The sequence below is a fragment of the Artemia franciscana genome, chromosome 4 (assembly GCF_032884065.1).
Source record: "Artemia franciscana chromosome 4, ASM3288406v1, whole genome shotgun sequence".
NCBI classification, from domain to species: Eukaryota; Metazoa; Arthropoda; class Branchiopoda; order Anostraca; family Artemiidae; genus Artemia; species Artemia franciscana.
This window is the reverse complement of record NC_088866.1, coordinates 18,472,921-18,490,376: the sequence shown is the minus strand read 5'-3', so window position 1 is coordinate 18,490,376 and position 17,456 is coordinate 18,472,921. Positions and strand designations below refer to the sequence as shown.

General features: G+C 37.8%; 2 protein-coding genes across 5 annotated transcripts in view; both read right to left on the bottom strand.

The window, feature by feature from the left end:
• LOC136026096 (probable cytosolic iron-sulfur protein assembly protein CIAO1) overlaps positions 1-14,059 on the bottom strand; it is a 47,997-nt gene extending 33,938 nt beyond the window's left edge. Inside the window, exons 1-2 of one of the 4 annotated variants that reach the window (XM_065702377.1) lie at positions 13,909-14,059; positions 2,702-3,805 (exon numbers count right to left, since the gene is read on the bottom strand). In XM_065702377.1, the coding sequence (XP_065558449.1) occupies positions 2,806-3,804 (999 nt within the window). In that variant the 5' untranslated portion in view covers position 3,805; positions 13,909-14,059 and the 3' untranslated portion in view covers positions 2,702-2,805. The other 3 variants (XM_065702376.1, XM_065702375.1, XM_065702373.1) reach the window with 3 other exon arrangements.
• A 2,192-nt stretch (positions 14,060-16,251) lies between these two features.
• Positions 16,252-16,944, bottom strand: LOC136025712 (uncharacterized). Its single transcript, XM_065701693.1, has one exon. It carries the CDS (start codon positions 16,942-16,944, stop codon positions 16,252-16,254), a length of 693 nt encoding a protein of 230 aa, XP_065557765.1.
• Between the last annotated feature and the right edge of the window lie 512 nt (positions 16,945-17,456).

The following is a 17,456-nucleotide window of genomic DNA, read 5'->3' as shown; positions in this document are numbered from 1 at the left end:
AACATCCCAATTTAGCTTTAATGGAGCTAGCTCCTCTGTCTGCCATCTCCTTCTTTCTCGATAATTAAACAGGGTGAATTGAATTTTTATAAATTCGACTAGTTTAGTGATTACTAGACAATTGTGATAGAAAAATTTCAGTGTCCCACGCTCCAGATAAACATAACTCAGTGAAGGTCTTCAATCTACTGAAGCATGAAAGTCAGGGACTATGTAGGCTCAGGGTCCATCTCCTTTCTCTAGAAGAAATTCAAAAGTCCCCCTGAAATTCTAGGCACTTCTTAGTCAAATTTCTAAACAAAATTAGTTTTTTTATTATTGTCCCCCCCCCCCCTCCGTTATCTTTTAGATCCCAGATTCACTGAAGTACATTATTTATAAAGGATCAACCAAAAAAAAAAAACAGCTTCTGATTGGTCAGAGGGCTTAAGAGACTAAACTCCTTAGTTTGGGAATAATAGGTGATGAAGAAGTGATACTGAGCAATGATAAAATTAACTGAGTGGACGGCTTTACCTACCTAAGAAGTATTTTATACAAATCGGCTCGAATTAATACGCACATCACTTTGAGTTTACAGTAGCAAGCACGACCCAGATCCATACTTAACAACTCTTATTACCGTTACTTACGAATAACAATAAGATAGATGGAAGCACTTGATGAAAAACATTATACAGCCAGGGCGTAGGGTGATATTTACAATTGATAACATCTTGAGTTAATTTAAGGATAGTAAGTGCCTTCTTTAAGAAAGATGTTTATTTTTTAAATTGAAACAAAACTGAAACAGTCTCAAAGCGATGGACTACATATTTTCCAGAAGAATTGCCTAAGGATGGTTTTAAATACTCGTTTAAGCAGCTGTATTAAAAAGAGAGGCAGTAATAAATTGTAGTTTGATGCCACCATCCGATGTACAATGAAAAAAGAATATATACCACAAAAGAACAAAGAAAAGTGATTAAGAGACAAACAATAGACTTCCGCCAAGCCGTAGTCAGTGCGAAAGAATAAAAACGAACTAACTTCTGGAAATTAACTACCCAAAAAGATCTAAATTACCTACGAAAAATAGCTATGAATCAAAGATTATTCGAAATCGCCTTCGTTTGTTTCTCCATCATTTTTTTTTGTTCTTTTGCTGTACGTCATGTACATTCACTGTTGTCTCCAGCAGTACTTACACCAAACCCATTAAGAAAACTTAAGAGCATTAGTTCAAGTTTTCTGAATGAAGCTTGATTGGTACATTGCTTTTGGTAAACTTACCGGGTCAAACAACAAGCAAGATGGCCACGAATAGCATAGGAAGAGCTTGAAATAGGAGTTTGGTGGGTTGGAGCAAAGAGTGAGCCTCCATGCAGAGTGATAAGGAAGCGCAGTATAACAACCTATCTATAATATAATCAGAATATTTGCATAATTATGCCATTTAAACCCATCTTCGCTTGAAAAATTTATAGACTTTTGTAAATAGACCTTTAATGAGTGACTACTGATACCATGGGATATGTTTCAGTGGGAATTTCTAATGAATCATTGAGCGAAAATTCAGAGTCATTGAGCAAAAATTCATAAAGTAACTTTTATTTTTTTAAAGCTGCCTACTAAATTGAGACTGAAAATGCCTTTAAAAAAAAAAACATGTTTTTTTTTAAACCTAAAAAAAATCTTTGGAAAATAAAGATGTTTCTGAAGCAAGATACTGTAAATGAAATTCTATTCTGTTTTTTCATAAATAACTGTTTCTTAAAAGAAACTATACAAAAGAAGTTTCCAAAATAAAATATAAAAAACGATACCTGTACTTAGAAATACACACACTGTGTTTTTAAGTAGCGACAGACATTTATTTTACTAAATTTCCACAAAAAAAAATCATAGGTATTTTAGCTATATATTTTTATACCTTAACATAGAAATATCTGTCAGAGTGTTCCGCAAACACCCATTCCAGCACCCTCCAAGAAAGAAAATTTTGGAAGTAACATTAAAAAAGCAAAAAAGGAGATTTTTATTTTTATTATTATGGCACCATCAGAAACCATCTATTTCCTCCTAAAACCTATACTTCATCAGACATATATGCATCACAAAGTTATAGGAGCTACTCTTTTGAAGCCTATCTGCAATTAACTAGAAATACTTGCTCAAAAATATTAAGCAACAAATTCATTCTTATCAAAGATACTAACAAGTTAAAGCATGCCATTAATATCCATTTACAATCCCGAGAATCACAAAATAACTCTCTAAATACTTTATTCAATAAAATTCCAAAGTCTGATGGTCAGATCATCAGTGCAGGAGGCAATCACTGCATCACTGTTATCACCCTCATTTAGTATTCGGATCGGATTATCACCTCCAGTTGTTGCAATATAGTTTGCGAGTTTAGACCGAGCAATATCATAAATACGTCTATCTGTAAATATTTAGGTATTTTTATACCAACACATAGAACTATCTGTCAGAGTATTCCCCAAACACACTTTCCTGCACCCTCCCAGAAAGAAATTTTTGGAAGAAACTCATTAAAATAAGGAAAAAATGAGTTTTTTAAATCATTATGAAACCATCAGAAACCATCTACTTCCTCCTAAAACCTATACTTCAGTAGACAAATATATATCACAAAGTTCTAGGAGCTACTCTGTTGAGGCCTATCTGAAATTAACTAGAAATGCATGCTCAAAAATATTAAGCAACAAATTTATTCTTATCAAAGATACCGACAAGTTAAAGCATGCCATTAATATCCACTTATAATCCCAACAATCACAAACTTCTTCTCTAAATACTTTATTCAACAAAATTCCAAAGTTTGACTGTCAAATCATCACTGCAGGAGGCTAAAAAACCTGGAACTTTTGGACTCCAGGTCACACAATTCACATCTTCAGTATGAGCTTTAATCGAAGTCACTTGTTCAAAACTGGGCGAATCTTCATCACTTTTATCACCTTCCTTTAGTATTCGGATGAGATTATCACCTCCAGCTGTTGCAATACAGTTTGTGAGTTTAGACCAAGCAACATCATAAATAGGTCTATCTGTAAATCCTTGTATTGTGCAGACACATTTCCAAACGGGATTTCCGTCTTTCGTTGGAATATTTTGCTTATTTCCTGGTAAATACTCACGCCAAATTTTTATGCTTTTATCCTCTGAACATGTTACAATATTTTTACCATCTGGGGAGAAGTCTAACCCCCATATACTAGATTCATGAGACTGTAGTGTTGCAAATGAGACCCAGTCATCATCTTCTTCCTTATATAGTTTTGCAGTATTGTCATAGCTAGCAGAAGCAACCACATCTACATGAGGGTGCCAAACAACTTTTTTTACATCTCCGGAATGGGCATTTAGAACACTTAAACACTCATATTCGTTATCTTCACTAACCTCCCACACCCAAACACTTTTATCACGACTACAAGTAGCCAGATATTGACCTGAAGGTGAAAAGGTAGCTGATTTTACTTCATTCTCATGACCTTCAAGCGTGGCAATGCACTCAAATGATCCACCACTTTTCTCCCAAACGCAAGTTGTGCCATCAAAACTAGCTGACGCAAGAAGACGGCCGCAAGGGGACCAGGCAACTGAGCGAACTGTCCTCTGATGTCCCTCTGTTAAAATAGCTTTACATGTCCAGCTTTGGCTATCTTTTGTCCATAAACGTATAGTTTTGTCTTCCCCACATGATGCTAGAATCAGTCCATCAGGACTGAAGGCAACACACCATACTTTCCCTGTGTGTCCAGTTAAGATTTCAATTTCTTTTAAAGCCACCATTCTACAACAGAAATACTTTCAATTAGGCAAGGCTCAAAAAAGATTGAATTGTATTTTTAAATCTATAATCAATTCATAAACCACTCTTTAACAGGATAACTCTATCATGCAAAATGTATATATTATTTTGCATTAGTCAGTTATTGATAAAAGTCAGCAGAAAAATAGCTATGGTGACATTTTCAAGGGATAATGCAAAGTTGTCATTCAAATATGGCATGATACCCAAAAGAACCAACTTTTCAAAATACAAGGGTATTTTTGCGCCTTGCATTTACAGTTTTTTTCATAAATGACATCCTATTTTAGTGCTATCAAGACAAACTCATAAGAAAAAAAAAAAAAAAAAAAAAAAAAAAACGTAGATACAAGTATTAGCTTTCAAATGAGCCTTTAAATAGTTTTAGGATTTTCCAGTTCCCACAAACAGTTCAGTAGAAAAGTAAAAAAGGGAAACATCAGTACTACCACAGCTAAAATTTTATTTCTTGGGTTTTTATGGCACTTGGTATTAACCAAGTGACACATAGCGATTGCAAATTCTGTCGGTCTGTCTATCTGTTGCTAGTTTAGGCAGTTCCAGATAAACTAGGATGATGAAATTTAGCAGACATATCAGGGACCAGAACAGATTAAATTAGAAATAGTAGTTTCTCTGATTCAACCATCTAGGGAGGAGTGGGGGATGGTTAAATCAGAAAAATTAGAAAAAATGAGGCATTTTTAACTTACGAATGGGTAATTCCGTTCTATAATTTTAAATTCCGACCGGATCCAGTGACATTGGGGGGAGTTGGATGAGGAAACCTAAAATCTTGGAAAACGCTTAGAGTGGAGAGATCAGGACGAAAATTTGATGGAAAACTAAGCATAACTCCCAGATACGTGATTGACATAACCGGAACGGATCCGCTCTCTTTGGGGGAGTTGGGGGGAGGGTTAATTCTGAAAAATTAGATAAAAATGGGGTATTTTTAACTTACAAAGAAGTGATCGGATCTTCATGAGATTTCATATCTAAAAGGACCTTGTAACTCAGATCTCTTATTTTAAATCCTGACAGGATCCAGTGTAATTTGGGGATATATTCTCTGAGGCCAACCTGACTTTCATACATAATGATGATAGAAGGTAATAAGCTTACCTAAGCTATGGATGTCAGGTGATTGATTTTTCTTCTAATGATAATTTCGACAGGACCTGTGCCTGTCATCATCAGGTTAATTCAAATTTCTTGCCGGAAAGTAAAATCACTAAATAAATAAAACTAAAAACACTGAACAACACTAATTATGAGCCGAACCTGGAGTTATTGTTGTGCCATGGCCCGAATTTTGGTAGAGGCGTTGATGGCTGCTGTCCTAGTGGATCTTAAAGAGGTTGGGCCTTTAGGAAAGGGGTGGAGTTTTTTGTGAGTTTTCAATTTATGGGTGATTGGTTCCCAAATTTCGCTAATATGAAACTCACCATTGTCTTTATTGATGGCTGGTTTATTTTTAGCAATTTCCAAAGCTTCTCTGATTTTCTGCTTTAAGAGTTGTGGGACAATAGCAATAAGTTGGGCTTGGTCAAACTTAATGGAGTGGGAAGGGTTTTCAAAGATATGATGGGCCAATGCAGAGAAATTATCTTCCTCCTTTAGCTTTGTCTTTTTAAGGCAGGCATCAATGGAATCAGCATGTTCTTTTAATCGGTGATGTAGAGGTCTCATGGTACGACCTATATATGTATCACCACAACTGCAAGGAATCTCATATACCCCTGGTGGATCTGAAGTAATCTTATCCTTGCCTTTGTTCAAGAAGGAGGAAATAGTCCTTCCAGAGGGAAAAACCACCTTAAAGCCAAGTTTAGTGAGTTTGGAGCTTAAAATGTCGGTAATACCCTTGATATAAGGTAATGACAAAAAGGGGGTTATCATCTTCAATCTTAGGAGCGAAATTCTTGGTAATTCCACTCATCTTTCTCCTGAAAATAACCTTGTCAATGACTTTTTGGGGGTATCCGTTACCTATCAGAACATCTCTTACATAATCAAGTTCAGCCTTCAGCTCAAAATCAGAGGAGCACACCAGAAATGCTCTATCAACCAATGAATAGACTACAGAATTTTTAACTATAGGTTGGTTATAGGAGTCATATCTCAGATATCTATCGCTATGAGTTGGCTTTCTATACACACTCAAGTCCAACCTAGTTTCTCGTTTTGTAATGAGGACATCTAAGAAGGGTAAATTGCAGTTATTTTCAAGCTCAATGGTGAACTTAATATCTGGGTCCTGCTTGTTAAAAATATTGAGAAAGGATATTAATTTGTCTTGTGCCCCATTCCAAATTATTAAGCAATCGTCAACATATCTCATGTAGAGTTGGAGATACTTGAAGTCCTGTTTGAAGATATTAGTTTCAATATGTTGTAGAAACACCTCGCTAAGAACTGGTGCCAAGGCTGATCCCATTGGCATGCCCCAAATCTGTTTATAAGTTTGATGCCTGAAAGTAAAGTAAGCATTGCTGAGACATAAAGACGTGAGAGTAATGATTTCTGTGGAGTCCAAGCAAGTCAGTTCTCTCCAGGAACCATCCTTTTCTAAAGCTGATTGTAAAGCTGGTATAAGACGCGGCAAGGGTATGCTGGTAAACAAAGATACAACATCAAAACTGCACATTGTGGTATTCTCCCCAATGTTGATGCTATTTAGCTTATCAACTACTTCTTTAGTATTTCTTATTGTGTGCTTGCTGCTGAGACCTATTATCTCAACAGTAGGTTCAGCCACACAGAAGTTGGAAAGATATTTGGCTGGTATTTTAAGATCCATAACCCTCAGCAGCAAGCACACAATAAGAAATACTAAAGAAGTAGTTGATATGCTAAATAGCATCAACATTGGGGAGAATACCACAATGTGCAGTTTTGATGTTGTATCTTTGTTTACCAGCATACCCTTGCCGCGTCTTATACCAGCTTTACAATCAGCTTTAGAAAAGGATGGTTCCTGGAGAGAACTGACTTGCTTGGACTCCACAGAAATCATTACTCTCACGTCTTTATGTCTCAGCAATGCTTACTTTACTTTCAGGCATCAAACTTATAAACAGATTTGGGGCATGCCAATGGGATCAGCCTTGGCACCAGTTCTTAGCGAGGTGTTTCTACAACATATTGAAACTAATATCTTCAAACAGGACTTCAAGTATCTCCAACTTTACGTGAGATATGTTGACGATTGTTTAATAATTTGGAATGGGGCACAAGACAAATTAATATCCTTTCTCAATATTTTTAACAAGCAGGACCCAGATATTAAGTTCACCATTGAGCTTGAAAATAACTGCAATTTACCCTTCTTAGATGTCCTCATTACAAAACGAGAAACTAGGTTGGACTTGAGTGTGTATAGAAAGCCAACTCATAGCGATAGATATCTGAGATATGACTCCTATAACCACCCCATAGTTAAAAATTCTGTAGTCTATTCATTGGTTGATAGAGCATTTCTGGTGTGCTCCTCTGATTTTGAGCTGAAGGCTGAACTTGATTATATAAGAGATGTTCTGATAGGTAACGGATACCCCCAAAAAGTCATTGACAAGGTTATTTTCAGGAGAAAGATGAGTGGAATTACCAAGAATTTCCCTCCTAAGATTGAAGATGATAAACCCTTTTTGTCATTACCTTATATCAAGGGTATTACCGACATTTTAAGCTCCAAACTCACTAAACTTGGCTTTAAGGTGTTTTTTCCCTCTGGAAGGACTATTTCCTCCTTCTTGAACAAAGGCAAGGATAAGATTACTTCAGATCCACCAGGGGTATATGAGATTCCTTGCAGTTGTGGTGATACATATATAGGTCGTACCATGAGACCTCTACATCACCGATTAAAAGAACATGCTGATTCTATTGATGCCTGCCTTAAAAAGACAAAGCTAAAGGAGGAAGATAATTTCTCTGCATTGGCCCATCATATCTTTGAAAACCCTTCCCACTCCATTAAGTTTGACCAAGCCCAACTTATTGCTATTGTCCCACAACTCTTAAAGCAGAAAATCAGAGAAGCTTTGGAAATTGCTAAAAATAAACCAGCCATCAATAAAGACAATGGTGAGTTTCATATTAGCGAAATTTGGGAACCAATCACCCATAAATTGAAAACTCACAAAAAACTCCACCCCTTTCCTAAAGGCCCAACCTCTTTAAGATCCACTAGGACAGCAGCCATCAACGCCTCTACCAAAATTCGGGCCATGGCACAACAATAACTCCAGGTTCGGCTCATAATTATTGTTGTTCAGTGTTTTTAGTTTTATTTATTTAGTGATTTTACTTTCCGGCAAGAAATTTGAATTAACCTGATGATGACAGGCACAGGTCCTGTCGAAATTATCGTTAGAAGAAAAATCAATCACCTGACATCCAAAGCTTAGGTAAGCTTATTACCTTCTATCATCATTATGTCATTTGGGGAGTTAAGGGGGGGGGCAGAAATCTCGGAAAAAGCTTAGAGTGGAAGGGGTCGGGATGAAACTTGGTAGGAAAAATAAGCACAAATCCTAAATACGTAACTGACATAACCGGAACGGACCCACTCTCATTGGGGGAGATGGGGGGAGGGTTAATTCTGAAAAATTAGAAAAAATGAGGTATTTTTAACTTACAAAGGAGGGATCGGGTCTTAATGAAATTTTATATTTAGAAGTACTTCATAGCTCAGATCTCTTATTTTAATTCTCGACCAGATACAGTGTCACTGGGGGGAGTTGGGAGGGGGGATCAGAAATCTTGGAAAACGCTTAGAGTGGAGAGATCAGGATGAAACTCGGTGAGAAGAATAAGCACAAGTCCAAGATACGTGACTGACACAACCAGACCGAATCCACTCTCTTTGGGGGAGTTGGGGGGGGGGGGGGTAATTAAGAAAAATTAGAAAATATGAGACATTTGTAACTTACAAATGGGAGATCAGATTTTAGTGAAATTTGATATTTAGAAGGATCTTGTGCTTCAGGGCTCTTATTTTAAATCACGACCAGATCCGATGACATTGGGGGGGGAGTTGGAGGGTAAACTGGAATCTTGAAAAAAATTAAAATTGAGGTTTCTTTATCTTACAAATGGGTGATCGGATCTTAATGAAACTTGATAAATTGAAAGATCTTATGTCTCAGATGCTCCATTTTCATTTCAAATCGGATCCGGGGACATAGGGAGTTGGAGGGGGGAAACAGAAATCTTGGAAACTGGAAATCTTTGAAAACACTTAGAGTGCAGAGATTGGGATGAAACTTGATTGGAAGAATAAGCACAAGTTCTGGATACGTGATTGACATAATTAGAACGGATCTGATCTCTTTGGGAGAGTGAGGGGGGGGGGGTGTTAATTTGGAAAAATTAAGGTATTTTTAACTTAAGAACAGGTGACCAGATCTTAATGAAGTTTGATATTTAGAAGGAACTCATGTCTCAGAGCTTTTATTTTAAATCCCGACCAGATCTGGTGACGTTGGGGGGAGTCTTGGAAAACGCTTAGAGTGGAGAGATCAGGATGAAACTTGGTGGGTAGAATAAACAAATGTCGTAGATACATGATTGACGAAAACGGACTGGATCCGCTCTTTTTGGGGGATTTGGGGGGGGGCAGTGCTTTGGCAAGTTTGGTGCTTCTGGATGTGCTAGGATGATGAAAATTGGTAGGCATGTCAGGGACCTGCACAAATTGACTTGATAGAGTTGTTTTCCCGGATTTGACCATCTGGGTGGGTTGAAAGGAGAGAAAAAATCAGAATAAATGATGTATTTTTCACTTGCGAGTGGGTGATTGGATCTGAGTGAATGACCTTGTGTCTCAGAGCTCTCATTTTAAATTCCGACTGGCATTAAGCCTCTGATTTCCCTTTTAAATCAATCTATTGATTCTTAGAATTTTGCTAGAGCTCATGCCATATGAGCTCTTGGCTCTTCTGACCTTGTCACAAGTGCCATATGAGCTCTTAGCTCCTCTTAATATGAGAGACTAAAAAATTCTTGGGAAGAATTTTTGACAACAGTAATTTTGGTATACAGTTTTCATTTCAATCCGACACCATTCTCGAGGGGTTTCCAGCTCTGTTTTCAAAGTCCCTTAAACTTTTTTTTTTGGAGCAAACTTCTTTTTTTAAGATAAAGCAAAATAATAGTTACTATTTCAAAATCAGCATTAAACACAATCTGTCAAATGACAGTTTTTTTTTTATTTAAAACATTTTTCTTAAATTTGTGATAACTATGGGCCGTGATCTGTTCTTTACTTTGTTGCCCCTAGAGGGGCAACCATAATTTAAGAAAAAGTCTAATGCTCAATTCTAGTCCTGTGCAGAAGAAAATTATAATAAGCATAATCAATAGGAAACAAAATCCATCCTTTCAATTCAAGATAACACAGTTTTCTAGACAGTTCTCTTTCAAGTAACAAAAGGAGTCCTCTTTTCAGATTCAGAAAACTAGTGGCACAACACCACAATTGGGCTATCAAAAGTCTACTGACTATAAAAACCAGACGGGAAGACTAACTGAAGCTCCAGAATTCTCTTTTTCGTCATTGTATGCATCAGAAGCAAATTATAAAGGGTTACTTAATATCATTTGAGTCTTACTGAGATTTATAGCCCGCCATTCTAAACTTATCATGTAGGATCAAATTATCAATTCTACTAATGTTTCATTTCATTGGAAGTAGAAGTACTTTGGAGCCAATTGATGAATAAAAGAAACTATTTTGCTGAATCTTAAGAAAATTCTATAAGCTTTCTACAACAGTTTAACATCTTTTGAATCACCTCAGTCACCTGGACTGCCCCTATTCACACCCTGTTAACATAAATGAGAATCACTCTAATCTACTCACATTTCACTAGACACACAGAGCCAATAGGCTGATTTGTCTATTCATTCTTTTATTATTTTTAGTTCTAAATATATTTGAAAGTTTTGAGCATGTTTACCCACAATTTCTTTTTCTCTGCATTCAAAACAGGGCTAAAATGAAAATTAAAAACTGTGGTTTCAAAACTAGAAGAAAAATATTAACCAGATTTATTTTTTTTAAAATTTAAATCTAGTCTAGTCAAAGATTTGACTAGACTACAACATAAAATTTAGATAAAAGCTCTTTCTGAGTAAAGCATCTAGAAATAGTTATTGTAATTAACCAGCAAAATATGAGCAAATGTAATCGAGTAACCCTCACCTGGGTCAGTTTGTCCCAACAGAATTTTATGTGCTTTTTCCATACAAAGCTCTCATTGTTCTAAACAACTGTATGGATAAAAAAGCACATAAAATTCTGTTTGGACAAACTGACCCAGGTGAGGGTTACTAGATTACATTTGCTCATATTTTGCTGGTTAATAAAAATAACTATTTCTAGGTGTTTTACTCAGAAAGAGCTTTCAGATAGCTTTTATTTGGTATTTTACTTTTGTTTCTAGGTGCAATAAGAGCTGAGATACAGCAGTTTAACCATCAGCCAGTTGGCATAAATCAGGCAGTTTGGGCTGATGTTCAATGACCCATATCTTGGATACCAGTCAAGCAAAAAACCTAAAAATTTGGTTTTGGGAGTTTCTCATAGGGGTCTATCACTGTGCCAAATTTCATCAAATCGAAGATGATGATGCAGGGTCACTGTGTTGAACTGACACGGAATGCCCCATAGGCTTCTCAATATTGCAATTCAGCATTTCTGGCAAGGGAGAACTATCTGGAGGTGTGAAAACTGACTTGAGCTACTTATTCAGGGCTTCAGCAGTATCTCCAGGATTGGTATACTATTCTTATTAACTGAGAGTTCTGTTACTGAATGTCCATTGGGCTTTTGAATTAAGGTATATTTCCAAAACTTCTTGAAGCTGATGCTAAGGAGTCCTCATGCATGCTTGTAAGTTCTCTTGTAAGGTGGAAGACTTTATTTTGCATCAGTTTATAAATGTCACAATTTGCCTGTGTTTGGAATATCCTTGCCTCTTCTCCAGTTTCTCTTTCTTTTGGATGGCTGGCCTGATTCCTTGCATCATGTAAGGGAGCCTTCTTGGTCTTTGTTTCCAAGTTGTTGTTGTATATTTTGTAGTTGTCTTCACAAGCACCTTTTTCATATCAAGCCAAACTTTCTCTATATTTTCATTTCCAACAAAGGACCAATCTTCATTAGCTAAGTCTTGCCTAGCCTTATTGTAATTGGCAAAAACATGCTTTCTAAAATTGTATGTTTGTGGGTACAACTTTAGTCAATAAGCAATGGCTATATGGTCACTTGCCCCAAAAGATAGCTCAGGGTCCAAACTTTGGATTACTTCCTCATCTTTAACAAATAGGAGATCCAGAAGAGTAGGGTTCTGGCCCCCTTGGTACCTAGTTGGGAAATTAATAGCCTGATATAATGAATGCTCATATAGGCAATCAAGGAATGGGTCAGTCTGATCCTCATTATTACCTGTGGCAGCATAGCCATCAGCCCCATGAAATTTGGGGCAGGTTAAAGTCTTAAACAATTAATACATTTTGGGAAGAATATCTCATTGCTAAATTTATAGCATTAACAATTGCAAGGTGGGAACTTTTCTGATAGGGAAGCTTGGGCTTCTACAAATATATCCAATAATTAAAGGATGTTGCTTTTGCTCAATCTTTATCCATACCTGCTCTACCCATGGCCTATACTAAAAATCAAGGGTAAAATTCTAGTTAATTGACTTCTTGCTATCTTGGAAAGGGTTTAGACCTATTGAAATTTTGACAAAACAACATTTTACCATAATTTTCAGTTACTAGTTGCCATTTCTCTGCCTTTAGTTCTGAAAATGCAATTCCTGTTATTTCAGTGGAATTTTGAGCCATATCAATGTTTTTGGTAAAATTCTAGTTAATTGACTTCTTGCTATCTTGGAAAGGGTTTAGGTTAGGAAAATGAAACTTTCAGGGATGGGTCTACAGGCTAAAGTATGTCCTGGGAAGGTATTTTGAAGTACATACCTCCACTCCTTCTCCCTCTAGAGGGCACAGAAATTTGCTTACATGACAGGTCTATACCTCTTGAAATGAGGTATATATACCCCATATCAAGGTTTTTTTTTCAAAATTTAGGAAATGTATTTGCATATCTTTAAAACCTTATAAAATGGGATTGAGCAAAGTTATGAAGCTGAAAACAATTTTGTTTTATGGTACTTTAATTAATCAGAAGATCTATTTTGCAAGGTTTCACTTTTATAACACACATATTTTTAAAGGTCATCAAAGGTCAAAGCCCTTTAGAGGGAGAAGGAGTGGAGGTAGTTGCTTCAAAAAAGGCTACCTTCCCGGGACATACTTTAGTATGTAGATTTATCCCTGAAAGTTTCATTTTCCTAGCCTAAACCCTTTCTAAGATATCAAGAAGTCAATTAACTAGAATTTTACCAACATGGGTTTTACCAACATGTCCCTTAAAAATATGTGTGTTATAAAAGTGAAACCTTGCAAAATAGATCTTCTGCTTATTTGAAGTACAATAAATTGTTTTCAGCTTCTTAACTTTGCTCAATTCCATTTTATAAGGTTTTAAAGACATGCAAATACATTTCCTAAATTTTGAAAAAAACATTGATAAGGCCCAAAATTCTACTCAAATAACAGGAATTGCATTTTCAGAACTAAAGGCAGAGAAAAGCAACTAGTAACTGAAAATTAAGGTAAAATGTTGTTTTGTCAAAATTTCAATAGGTATAGACCTGTCACGTAGGCAAATTTCAGGGCCCTCTAGAGGGAGAAGGAGTGGAGGTAGGTACTTTAAAATACCTTCCCAGGACATACTTTAGCCTGTAGACCATCCCTGAAAGTTTCATTTTCCTAACCTAAACACTTTCCGAGATAGAAAGACGTTAATTAACAAGAATTTTACCTTTTAATATATTTTAACAAAGAGAATTAATCAATATTCAATGGTAAAAAATACAATTATTGGGATAGGCCTAGCTTAAGAGAAACCTTTAGAGCTTTACTGTTGAAGCAGTAATATCGGCCTACCTATGAACATTCTTATTCATAGACTGGACGAAAGGTACCTGGGGTGTTAAACTTCTACTTACTTTCTTGTGATTCTTCCAATTCCAGGAGAGATTTTAAAAAAATTAGTAAATTTTCTTCGTCTTCTTTCGATAGGTTCGACAATTTAAGACTTCGAGATGCTCTTCAAGACTTTTTCGCTTTGTAGTACTGTCAAGCTTATGTGATGCTCCCATGTCGTCAATAAAACACAAGGATATCACCTTTTGACTTTACAGCAATTTTCTCGTAGAAAATAATTGAAATAGTCAGACATGGAGCTAAGTAAACCACCTTTTTGTGAATCTTTTCATTGTAATAATAAATGAAAATACTTTCTTGTTTCTTTTATCAAGCAAAATATTTAAACAAGTCTGCACTATCATACTCACAGCCTATATAGATAGACATCAGTCACGCAAACATTTTTAAAAAGCAGCACACAGATATCGTCGCAACATTAATACGGTTTGACCTCGGGGAAATTGCAACAGAATTTTTTTTGCACCAAAATGTTCAGAAAAATCAGCTTAATCACACCAAAGAAACCCCCCCCCCGAATCCCCCTTGCACAACTACCCGAAACCTCCCCTTGAAGGGGGGAAAATCGAAACTTCTATTTGGACGTATTTTTGGGTTTAAGTGGTCGTTTTCTATCAAATCAAACATGACGAATCCGAATCTGACGTAAGAAATCAAGTATTTCGTACCCCAGTATCCATTTTCACCTTCACGGAACGGGAGGGGGGGGGGGGGTAAAGTACGCAAGTCATTACTTACTGGATTCCTGCGGCTAAAGGATCATTTTATATCAAATAAAGTACATTGTTGCCAGATATGAGGTCAAAAGCAGGTTTTTTTTTAACTATTTACGTCATTTCAACTCTAAAGGGCCTGTAATATGAGGAGCTGCTAAGTATAACATCTTGAAAACCACTTCTTTAATCGAGATCAAAACTTCAGATCAAGAGTTATAAAAAGGAACGTTTAGAACTCAGGGTAAATTAATCACAAGAACATTTTGATTTTAAAGCACAACCTAAAGCTAATTCTTCTTCCTGCTCGTCTTCGTTATCATCCTCATCCCGTCTTGCTGCAGCGTTAGCACATAACGCCCCTTTACACTCCCCGCAGGCAAAGCTGCAGGGCAAACCGTTCCGACGGCAGCTGCATCTGGGCGACTGGCACCCACTGGTGCACTGGCACCGCACCATCTTCAGCAGGTTCTCCGGTGCTGGTGAAGCATACGTCATTATGGGAAGATACATATTCCGTGACGAAGAGAGGCACCAACCCCACTCTTTGGGCTTTAATGAATCGGATGTGTCTTGCCACTTCATTATTTGCGAATAGAACCTGTAAAAGTGGTACTTTGCGGCAGCCAAAGTCGGTGGAAGCCGCTCTGTCTGAACAAAAGCAATTGCACTTGCAACCCGCAATGTAAATGCTCACACCCGAACATCCTTCAGGGTCTTCTCATTGCTTTTCTCTTTGTAGATGCGGAGCAAAGCTTTCCCTCCAGATTCTGCGATCCCCTAATGTTTGGATCCTGGTGCCATGAAGGTCTTGCAAGCATCTTTAAAATCCCATCTTTAAGTGACAAGGAAACCACTGCTGGTTTCCCTACGCCGTGAAGCCTAGATGTTGTATCACAGCCAGACATTGCGTGGCAAACGAGTAGATTTTCTGCTGCTTCGGTTCCTAGTTTGTTCTCGATCCTTTTTATGTCGTACACTCGTTGGTAATTTCCATGTGTGTCTGTCTGCATAAAGATATCACATGCATCAAGCTTGGCATGGTACAGCAGAAGGACTAATAGGTCGGTATCATTCCCAATCAAAGTGGTCGACGAAGTTTCAGCGCAACTGACTGCAGTTTGTACAAATAAGACATCGGCTTCATCCTGAGTGTGTAGAACTTTGCATCCTGAATTCACCAGCCTCTCAGCAAGTAGGCTGATGAAGTGTTGTTTGTTTTTGTGATTTCTCAGAAATTCTTCCATACTTTTGACCATTTTCATGTTAGGAGAGAATTGAATCGTTGGACACGACAATCCTTTGGTTCTCTTCAGTTGTGTGCAGTTTTTCGTCGTTGGTGTATCAGTGTAAGAGTCAAAAACTACCACTGCCTGGCCGAAATGTCTTGTGACATAATCTACGTAAGATCCTGCCACCTCAGAGTATGTGGATCCGGCAGTCCACGGAATTTTGTGGACTAGCCAGCCACCGTCCAAGACTCTCTGGGAGGTTGGCAATGTCTCTGGACCATCGAGCTCCTCAATTTTCATCAGTGCATTTGTTAGAGAGGCTTTGTCGGCTGTCCTCATCACCTCGAACGAACTAAAGAGCGATGGTGGAAAACTACAGAGCTCAAACGACTACCAACGACTAAAACGGGATTTTGTGGACTAGCCAGCCACCGTCCAAGACTCTCTGGGAGGTTGGCAATGTCTCTGGACCATCGAGCTCCTCAATTTTCATCAGTGCATTTGTTAGAGCGGCTTTTTCGGCTGTCCTCATCACCTCGAACGAACTAAAGAGCGATGGTGGAAAACTACAGAGCTCAAATGACAGAACCTCGTTCAAGTCAGAACCACTGGTGCTAGCCACTGCGGCAAGACGTTGGAGGATTAGAGCTGGGTCGACCATTACCCTCTCGCTATCTATCACCACGGATGTCCTCTCAGCCATAGTTACAGCTTTCTCTTTTCTCCTGAAAACATATTTGTCAATGTCTTTCGCTTCCATATCCTTTAGAATGTATTCTTCCACAGATTTGGCATCGTCTGCGTTTACAGATGATGAAGCGCGGACACCAGTAACCACGCTCAACAGCTCTAAATCCTGCCTGAAGGGTTCTAGGGGCTCAATGTATCGAACTATCTTTTCGATGTCCTCTAGATCTCTAGCTCTCCTCGAAGATATCGCTTCTGCGTGATTTTCAACAGCCAACTCCGCGAGGCCAGTCAGGTTCTGCATGCGTTCGTTAACGAGAACCAAAGTAGGCATAGCAGACGTCCAAATTGTCCGTTGCAATTCAGTCATGCCTCTACCTCTTGTGAGACCGCCACTCGCTTTCATACTTCTCATTAACGTCTGTTCGATCACCAAATCAGGAGAAATTGCCACCCAGTATTTGTCAGTTCTTCGGATGAAGAGGTGCTCTGTAGCGTTCTGTACTGCTCTGGGTTGTCTTTCCTCAACTGAAACATGGACTGCACGAACATCCAAGTAGACTTCGTATAAAGATTGTGTCCGGAAGCAGCAAAGTAAGGAAGTATTTCCAACAACGACTGTAGATAAAGCTCAAGGTTGCCACTTCGTTCAGCTCTCAGGTTCTTTCTCAGGATTCCAAGTAGGTCCAGATAATGAAACCAAAGATGGGCAGTTCTGGACTCAGATAATCGTTCTTTTGCACTTTGAACTATTTCATAGATAAGCTATGCTGCTTCCGACACCTGCGCTTCGTCGATGTTATCTCCTTCAAGGAGCGACTCGTACGCCTGTTTTGCCTTTTCAAGGGGTTCTGGTAGCATGGCGTTTCCATCAAACGCTCTGCTATCCAGTTCTGATGATAAAAGGTTCGCATAAAG

Excerpts from the sequence above, each read along its gene's own strand:
- LOC136025712 (XM_065701693.1), bottom strand. The coding sequence starts at position 16,944 with ATGAAAGCGAGTGGCGGTCTCACAAGAGGTAGAGGCATGACTGAATTG.